General features: G+C 42.6%; 1 protein-coding gene across 1 annotated transcript; it reads left to right on the top strand.

Moving 5' to 3' along the window:
- The first annotated feature begins 9280 nt into the window (after positions 1 to 9280).
- On the top strand, positions 9281 to 9949 carry LOC139113994 (uncharacterized). Its single transcript, XM_070675467.1, has one exon. It carries the CDS (start codon positions 9281 to 9283, stop codon positions 9947 to 9949), a length of 669 nt encoding a protein of 222 aa, XP_070531568.1.
- The last annotated feature ends 207 nt before the right edge of the window (positions 9950 to 10156 follow it).

Raw genomic sequence — 10156 nt, 5'->3', positions numbered from 1 at the left:
CCCCAGTGTGGTTTCACATTCTGTAAAATTATGACACTTTATTGCACTGCATTAGGGTGTATAATTTTATTGTGCCATCAAAGCATTTTACACAAGTGCATGAAGATGCATATAGTCACCATTGCTGACTTCCTGTATGTACACCTTTATTGACTGAAAAAAGGTGTGTACATGAGCTGATGAACTTAATGCAAACTTATGCAGTACAGTTGCATAGATTTCAACCTGTGCGCTTTACAAAGGGGTGTTTCAACGGCGGATAATCAAAGAGGCATACATAAGAGAGGCATAAGTTTCCATACGAAACCAACTCTAAGTATAATTGAATTTCTTTCCAGAGTAATACTCAACACACCTGATACATTGCTTTTGCATAAGTGTTAATTTTGCTTCACTACACTTTTCGCTCTCATTTGCATAAAACGTATCACCTTGTATCTTGCATTTGCAGTTGAAGCGATTATTCTTCGGTGGGGCAACATTTGCTGGCCGTAAAATTCATTACCCGCTGTGTTTGTTTAGATCTCATCTTGCCGCTTCAGAAAGGAAAACAGAGTTTGGCTTAGGAAGTTCCCTTGGTATATCGGTAAATGGCTTGCTAAATTGGTAGGTAATTATCAACTTGCCCAACCGAAGAATAATGGCTTCAACTGTAGATGGTATGATGATATTATAATTTCGATATAGCAATTTCTTTTATCCAACATTATTACTATACAGCCATATATAGAGGCGAAGACTTCATTCATGTCCCAACTATACCCTCCGAATGTTATTTAAATTTGGTGGCGAAAATACTGAGAACTTTGTTATTAATGAACCTTTGCATACCATGAAGCATTTCACACTGTAAAAAATCTTTTAAGCACCTAGGTATAGTATACAGTTCGAAATAAAAAGTAGGAAATCTGAGTTGTGCACCAGTACCACACTCAAACTCTCTGGATGATGGATATCACTATGGCATAATTAAAAGTACAGACAAACACTAAGAATCGAAGCTTTTAAGTACTTTTCGATTGCCTTATTCAACGAGATATGAACTGAAAATACTCACGTGATTCTCTATATATTTCAGTTGTCTGTAAATTGAAACCTTTCCAGGTTGCAGCTTCATTGAAATTGATACGATCAACAACATAAACAATATTTACAACAGATAGTCCCAGAGGTAATTCAGTATACAACTATATAATTAGCTGAAATAAAAAATACAAAATGATTTTTACGTCTACCATTGTGTCACCACTTTATATAGCAAGTGTAATTGCTTTTGCTCTAGTCCTTCAAGCTTTATGTACCAAATTGTGAAAGCTCATTTGATAAGTAAATTATAATTTAGCTGACACGAAAATACAAAACATAATTCACCAATACAATATAACTGTCTCGTCAATATATTTTCAGTTTTATCTCCCTAATTTGAAAAGTCAGCTCAATATGCCAATTAGTAACTAACTAATGTAAAAAGTGCTGAGCGACTTTACATTATATCATAGAATCTAAAATTAACATAACATGTTTTCTCAACTTTGATCAAAATTATGAAAGTTCATTAAGTACGCAACCGAGTCATAAGTTAATCTAAAAATGCTAATGCATTATGCATTATGAATGTTATATCATAATATCTCCAATGTACATCGCAAGTTAAGTCACTTTTAATTACGTCAATCCTGATATATATTTCTAATAAGAGAAGCCCAGTAAAGAAACAAATAAGTAATGGATGAAATAAGTAATTAGCTGAAGTAAAAATGCTAAATGACTTTTAAAACTGTTACATAAGAGTTTCGTCAATTTACGTAGAAAGTGTGATCAAATGTGGTTGAGTCAATTCAGATAAATATCCCTGATTAGGATAGTTCATTGAATAGTATCTTAAACTTTGGTCAACACAATTCAGATATATCCTTTGTAAGAAAAGTCGGTAAAATGTACAAATTAGTTATTAGCTTGAGTAAAATTGTTAAATAGCTTTAAATAATATTAAATCGTAGTATCTCCGATGTACATGGCAACTTTCGTCAACTTTTATGAAGTCACTCTATATATACATCCCTTATTAGTAAAGTTCGTTAAACATTTAAATTAATATTTGGCTTAAGTAAGAATACTTAATGACTTTTAAAACTTAATACCAAAGTATCTTCTATGAAAAATAGCAAATTTCGTCAAATTTGACTTAGTCAAGTCTGATATATCCCAAGTTAGAAAATTCATTTTATATGCAAATAAGCCACTAACTCAATGTCATCTACTATTATCTTTCACCGCTGATATATCCGAGTATGATCACAGGGCGTGGCAGGAATTATTAGTGTAGAAGTTATTATGATCAATAAATGTCTTGTATTAAACTATTTTTCATTATACAAGCCTTATCTGTGTCTAGTGTGTGCCTATTACTTTACGCTAGCTATGTCTGTATAGTATTTCAAAGAAAAAAGTCTATAACTGTTAATTGCCCTCCCTAATCCCCTTCATTAATTTGTTTTGCCGATCACTGACGCGGGGTTTATCGCTCTGACCAAATACCTCGTTAGCAGCTCATAAGGGAGCGTTCAGTTTTTACGGCCTGGGGGGGGGGGGCCGGCAAAATCTTGTCGCCGGTGTTCAAAAAAATATAGACCCCCCTGCATTTTTTGTGTAAAAAAAGATGACCCCCCTTTGTCAGACGAAAAAAAATTGATGACCCCCCCCCCTGAAAAATAACCAAAACCCATATGTCAAATTTACCCGCATGGTTTGGATTTGAACTCCGGTACGCGGCGCACTTTATTCGATGCCAGTGCACAAACTTCTCAGCCACATCCATTGAACGTCTGTTAATTAGGACGACTGTAAGGCAATTTTTAACTTCATTTCCATAGACAACTCATGTCCATGGACATTGTATAAAGTAAACTTTATTGGAGTGGTTCGCCAAAGGCAGCCCTCCGGTTAAGAGGGTCATGGGCCATTACGTAAAGTCAACTTTAATCTAGTGGGCCACCAAAGGTGGCACGCCGGTAAAGAGGGTCGATCATGGCTATTGCATAAAGTAGACTTTACTTGACAGGGCCGCTGAAGGCGCGCGGCCATTACCATTATTCAGTGCGTGATCCCAGGGGTCCCTCAAAAATGTTTCTTATACAAGCCGCGGCTTCAATTGGGAATTTTACGGTAAGATTGCCGTGGGGTATTACATAAAGTCAATTTATTGTAGTGGGCCGCCGCAGGCGGCCCGCCGGTAAAGAGGGTCAATCATGGCCATTGCATGAAGTAAACCTAATTGAAGTGGGCCGCCAAAGGCGTCTGCCCGTTAAGAGGGTCATGGGTAATACATAATGTATATTTATTGTAGTGGGCCGCCGAAGGCGGCCCGCCGGTAAAGAGGGTCGATCATGGCCATGGCATAAAGTGAACTTTATTGTTGGTATTATGTTTTTGAAAATGTGGTGACCCCCCCTTTCCTACCAGTGAAAAAGCGATGACCCCCCCCTTGCGGATTCCAAAATTATGATGACCCCCCCTGGATTTTGCCGGCCCCCCCCCCGGCTGTAAAAACTGAACGGTACCTAAGGTAGTAGACAGAAAGGGCTGAAACTCTCAGGTTCTTAAGCAAGCAAGAACACTGACTAGTTATTTTCAGGATTCCAATGGTCGAAGACGGAGTACAACGATCGAGTGGTTCTACCAGTCGATGGCATGAGGATGGGAGTAACGCCGGAAGACGGAAGTTGCGACCTTTGACACTATGCTGGCTCATATCTTGTTTACGGGAGCGAGCAAATGGGCAAGTTGTAAACAAAATTTGCATACTTCCACAAAAGCTTCGCTGAGTGTCAAAGTCGCTTGATATACTATCAGTTACTCGAATTTAGTCTCCCCACTATGTTTACGTGCATTAAAATACTCCGGCATCAAAGTTGGGATGTTAAGTTCGTTCAAATTTCCCAGGCTTCATTTGGTAGACACAACTAAAACACTAATAAGTGTAACCATAGACAATTTTTAATTTTTTATTTTATTTTCTTATTGTATATATATACTGTATACAGGTACTATACGTACCTACCTAATATGAATGAGTAACCTGTTAGCGAGAGTGGGTACAGCGCCACCAGTGTCAGACTTTCACTGCTGAGAATCTCGCGATATCTGACGAGATTCATAAAGAGTTTGACTTGCAGACAACTGCACATTTTCTGTGTCTGCCTCATTGATATTTCTTTTCAAGCTTTTGACAGCAGTGAACGTTGTGGTCGAGTAAACTGTAGATGTATACTCTCCTTTATTTTAACAGGTATGTTTGGTATAATATTTCAGTGATTTTGCCGAGTTTTGCTCAGTTGAAAGTTTGGATGAGATCGCCGCCCATGAGGAGACGCGCCATGTGTTTCATGAGCTATTTTTAGCGACTGTGCAAGTGAACTTCTGATGTGTCGATCGATGCGTCTAAAAGACTTATATATAGTTCTCAGTCATTGAAACGGGACAAGTGGCTCCGGCGATAGATGTAAACAAATCGTCTCCAGTGTTGTTAAAGTATCATAGCTCATTTCTGCTCGTTATTGAGAAAAGGCCTTGTAGTTTAGTGTAGTAGTGAACGTCGATTCTGATCAGCTGTTCAGTTTTTCATGCATGTGTTGAAACAGTACGCCAAAGTTTTCATGGCATTGCCTTGTTGTAAGAGATCGTTGATTTTCGAGATTCATTAAAGAGTTTGACTTGCAGACAACTGCACATTTTCTGTGTCTGCCTCATTGATATTTCTCTTCAAGCTTTTGACAGCAGTGAACGTTGTGGTCGAGTAAACTGTAGATGTATACTCTCCTTTATTTTAACAGGGTTTCCCCTTACACTGGCTACATAATTTGGCGCCCAACGTGGGGCCCCGTTGCAAAAGTGTTGCAGTACACAAGCATATGGTGCCCTATGAAGTTTATGTCGCAGTGTTTGACAGGTGATGTATCGAGCATTATCTCCATGGTAACTCCAGTCAACTATTAAAGTGAACCACAAGTTATACGCCGCTGAAGAGAAATAAAGAGGTTTGAACTGAACTGTTGCTGTGCTAGTTGAAAGTACAAGAGAAACTCTGTAAACTATATATTTTGTTTTCTTCTACGATAAATACCTGCTCAATATCTGATTGACATACTTGTGTTTTACAAGCAATGATGGATACCCCTCCACACACCTGTACACCCAGCGAATTTAGAGCCCTGTTGGACCATACGGTTTATATTAAGGGCATTGCAGGGAGTGCTACATGTGAGGAGTTGAGTGAATTCCTGTCATCTGTCGGTACAGTCAGCCATATTGTCTGGCCGGTCGACCCAGAGTCAGTTAGTCGTAGTGACCATGCTTTCTGCCAGTTTGCTGACAAGGCCACAGCTCAAGAAGCAATTGTGAAACTTAATGGCCGACTGTTCCTGGGTAGCAAGTTGACAATTAGTAGGGTGCCTGTCAGTTTGTACGATAGACTCCGATATGAGGCCACACCATCAGCATCTAACACCATACCCAAGACAATGAGCAGCAATATGACATCCAGACCAGTTGTCACGCCAACCAGGTATACACCCTGTCAAAAGTTACAGTACGAGAGTGAAGTAACCAATGCCGGTGAAGTCGACCAGGCTGAATTAAACCGCATGATCGAAGTTCTGCGTAAAGCTGGACATGAAGTAACCCCTGTCAGTCGCCAACCTGGTATGGGAGTCAAACCAAAGTACGGTAGCCCAGCGGTGTCATGTCCAGTTACAACTGACAAGTCTACGGTCATGCTACCAGCTGCATTGTTTCAACCGCCAAGAATTTCAACTTTTTCTGGTGACCCAAAGAATAAAGGTGACTCAGACTTTGAGTCATGGAAATACGAAATTGAGTGTTTGCAGAGAGATGGAACACATAGCAGGGAGACGCTGGCCACAGCAGTTAGGAAGTCACTGCGCGGAGATGCAGGTAGAGTTGTGATGCACATGGGTTTAGATGTTACCATTGAGGCCATCCTGGAAAAGTTGAGTGGCATATATGGTGTGGTTGAAACTGGTGCTACTCTACTACAGCAATTTTATAACAGCAAACAGGAAGAGAAGGAGACAGTGGCTGGATATGGATGTCGCCTTGAGTTGGCAATTAACAAGGCCAAAGAGAGAGGTGGTATAACAGCAGTAGTGGTGGATGAAGCTCTCAGAACTGTATTTTGGAAGGGTTTGCGTGATGAACGAGTGAAAAATATTGCCAGACATCGCTATGATAAGGCAACATCGTTTGATGAGTTGCTCCGCATCGCCCGCCTAGCAGAACAAGAAGTGAAGGAAACATTTGCGTATGCTAACCTGCACGTGCTGGTATCTCCAATCAGACAATTGTCCCTGAAAAGGCAAATGCTGTGAAGGAGGACTCAGTAGTAAAGGAAATTCAGCAACACATGCAGTCTTTGGCAGCCAGACTTGACAGGATGGAGGGTAATGGTACGAGTTCAGACGCTAACCCTCAAGACATGCCCTCACAGCAGGGTCGTGGTAGAGGTAGGCAAAGAGAAAGAAATCTGCCTGAACAAAATGCTGGCACAAGAAGGAGAGGTAGAAGTCCAGAAGGTACTGGCCGCATCCAGGGACCTGTAATTTGTTACAGATGTGGTCAGGAGGGACACATAGCCAGAGGTTGCCGAAATCCCAAGATGGTGGACAACGCCCCTTCTGTTCCTGAGCAATCTGGTCAGTTAAACCCCAGCTGCCTCCACCGGCGGGCGGGTGGTAGGGAGAACCAATGAGTAAGCCCAAGCAAATGTCATCGTTCACCGTCAATCAGTACTCAACCGCATTGTGGGTGATCCTAATGAAGAAAATGCATTCATTAATGGGGTGTGCTGCCGCAGTTTAATTGACACTGGTTCTCAGGTAACGGCGGTCGGTGAATCATTCTACAAGAACAATTGGTTGTCATGTGAGATACATCCCATTGAAGAGCTGTTAATCATAACTGGAGCACAAGGTCAGGTGGTGGAATTCCTAGGGATACATAGAGGCTGAGATTCCTTTCCAAGAGATGTCTTTGGTACTGATGAACTTCAGTGTGTGACTGATGAGACTTACAGTGTGCTGGTGCTGGTTGTATTGGATACAGCTTACAACCAAGAAGTACCATTGTGTGTTGGCACCAACCTCATTAACTTGTACAGGAAGAGTTCCAGGTTGTGTAAACAAAAGGCTTCATCTGTCCAAAGTTTGAGGATATCAGCTGCTGTCCAGGATGCTTACAATCACTTGATGCCAGGGACAATTTCTGTGGTGAAGATGGTAATCTTGGTGTGGTGAGAGCCCAGCTGTGGCGCCCAGTTAGAGTTGAACCTAACAGCGTTATCAACATTATGGGTAAAACTAAATCGGGCCCTCAGGGAGACGAATACATTGTTACTGTCGAACCCAGAGGGACGAGACAGTTTCCAGGTGGTCTTGTTGTCAACCCATCAGCCCTAACTATGAAGTGTACCGGAAGAAATGTAGGGTACCTGTGCAATTGCAGAACTTTTCTAACAAGACAGTAACTGTGAGGCCAGGGGATGTGATTGGTGAAGTTCATGCTGTTACGTGGGCCGGATCACCTTCACAATACCAGCTTGGGATTCAACAACAGATGATGGCCGCCAAACAGGATAGTAATTCTAGTGATCACCTGAGTGCTAAGGTATCACGGACAGCAATATAGACTTATACCACTTGAGTGCTACTCAATATCAGCTGGCCCAAGAGCTACTAGCGAGGAAGTCTGATGTATTCTCAAAACATGACAATGATCTTGGTTATTGTACAGCTGTACAACATGAGATACCCCTCAGTGATACCAACCCTATTCGTGAAAGGCATCACCGCATACCCCCTGCCATGTATGATGAAGTGAGGTCCCTCCTCCAGGGTATGTTGGCAAGTGGGGCCATACGTGAGTCAAGTAGTCCATGGGCAGCCCCCATTGTGCTTGTCAAGAAAAAAGATGGGTCAATTCGCCTATGTGTTGATTACAGAAGGTTGAACGCCAAGACCGTCAAAGACTCCTATGCCATGCCAAGAATAGAGGAGAGTATGGATGCCTTGAAAGGAGCCAAGTGGTTTTCAACAATTGATTTGAAGAGCGGCTATTGGCAGATTGGAATGGCGGACAAAGATAGACCAAAGACGGCCTTTACCACACCCTTTGGATTCTACGAGTGCAACCGTATGCCATTCGGGTTGACCAATGCTCCAAGCACGTTTCAGAGGCTCATGGAAAAGTGTATGGGGGAGACTATAATCTAAAGATATGCCTTGTGTATCTGGACGATATAATCATATTCTCATCCACTTTTGAAGAACACCTTCAGCGGCTTGAGGCAGTCTTTGATCGTCTCCAAGAGTATGGGCTGAAGGTGAAGGCATCAAAATGCCAACTTTTCAAGAGTCAAGTCAAGTACCTTGGGCACGTGGTTTCAGGAGATGGCGTAGAGACTGATCCGGACAAGGTTGAAGCCCTGAAAACATGGCCTGTTCCGAGGAGTGTCCACGAGGTCAAGTCTTTCTTAGGTTTTGCCGGTTACTATCGTAGGTTCGTCCCTTGTTTTTCAAAGATAGTGAAGCCATTGAATGATTTGACAGCTGGACTCCCAAGCAAGCGCAAGGACCGAAGAAGAACCAACACCCATCACTGCCTGAGTTTGTGTGGACAGACAAATGCCAGACTGCTTTCAATGACATCATTCACAGGTTATCAAACCCACCTGTACTTGCTTATGCTGACTATGGCATCCCATTTGAACTCCACACAGATGCGAGCCTTAATGGTCTAGGTGCTGCTCTATATCAAGAACAAGATGGCAGGAAGAGAGGTTGTGCATATGCGAGTAGGGGTTTGTCTCCGAGTGAAAGAAACTACCCAGCTCATAAGCTTGAGTTTCTAGCCTTAAAGTGGGCAGTAACTGACAAGTTCCACGATTACCTGTATGGAACTCATTCAAGGTAGTTACTGACAACAACTCTTTAACCTATGTAACAACCAGTGCAAAGTTAGATGCCACTGGTCATCGATGGCTTGCCGCACTTTCAACGTATAACTTCAGTCTTGCTTACCGACCAGGAACGAGAAATGCTGATGCTGATGGCCTATCTTGCCGGCCTCACACTCCTAACCAAGAGACCGACTCTGACTCACTGCAGGATACCCTCAGTCGCTATGAGACAGGAGGGAGTGAAGTGCCATGTGAATCGGTAGAGGCTGTGTGTCAGTCTTATATGACTGCAAGGATCCCTTGGTAGAGATGGTTGGTTGTTCAAATACAGCAGTACCAGAGACCATGGATTGTCCCCCAACACTGCCAGGGAGTGAATCTTTACCCACACTGACTAGGGATGAGTGGGTGGCTGCACAGCAAAGGGACCCCGCCATTCAACGCATCGTCATCCTCAAGGAGAGTGGAAAACTTCCAACCAGAACAAAAAGGAAGACTGAGAGTTCAGAGGTTCAGCGGTATCTCAATGAATGGCAGAGACTCAGTTTCAAGAGCGGTGTTTTGTACAGGAGTCGTATTACAGGTGATGGCAACAAGGTGCATCAACTAGTACTCCCTAGACAGTACAGAGCCATGGTCCTCAGAGGTCTGCATGATGATGTTGGACATCTTGGTAAGGACAGAACACTAGACTTGGTGAGATCTCGCTTCTTCTGGCCTTACATGGCACGTGACGTTGAGACTAAGATCAAGTCATGTGAGAGATGTGTGAGAAGGAGGATGCCCCAAGGTGCAAGATCAGTTGCTCCATTGGTGAACATACAGACCAGTCAGCCAATGGAATTAGTATGCATGGACTATCTGACCCTAGAAGAATCCAAGGGAGGTATATCTAACATTTCTGGTGATCACCGATCACTTCACACGCTATGCAGTCGCAATCCCAACCCAGAACCAGACCGCACAGACTACAGCTAGGCATCTCTTCAACAGCTTCATGGTACATTATGGGTTTCCAGCCCGGTTACATTCAGACCAGGGAAGAAACTTTGAGTCTGAGGTCATTCGATAACTTTGCCAAATAACAGGAGTCCAGAAGTCAAGAACGACCCCATACCACCCTATGGGCAATGGACAGACAGAGCATTTTACCGTACATTGCTTGACATGCTTGGCACCTTGGAG

Source organism: Ptychodera flava, chromosome 16 (assembly GCF_041260155.1).
Source record: "Ptychodera flava strain L36383 chromosome 16, AS_Pfla_20210202, whole genome shotgun sequence".
Classification (NCBI taxonomy): domain Eukaryota; kingdom Metazoa; phylum Hemichordata; class Enteropneusta; family Ptychoderidae; genus Ptychodera; species Ptychodera flava.
Note: the sequence above shows the minus strand (reverse complement) of the source record. Positions and strands in the feature narration are given on the sequence as shown.

Bases quoted from the DNA above. Each gene is read 5' to 3' on its own strand.
- LOC139113994 (XM_070675467.1), top strand. From the start codon at position 9,281: ATGGTTGGTTGTTCAAATACAGCAGTACCAGAGACCATGGATTGTCCC.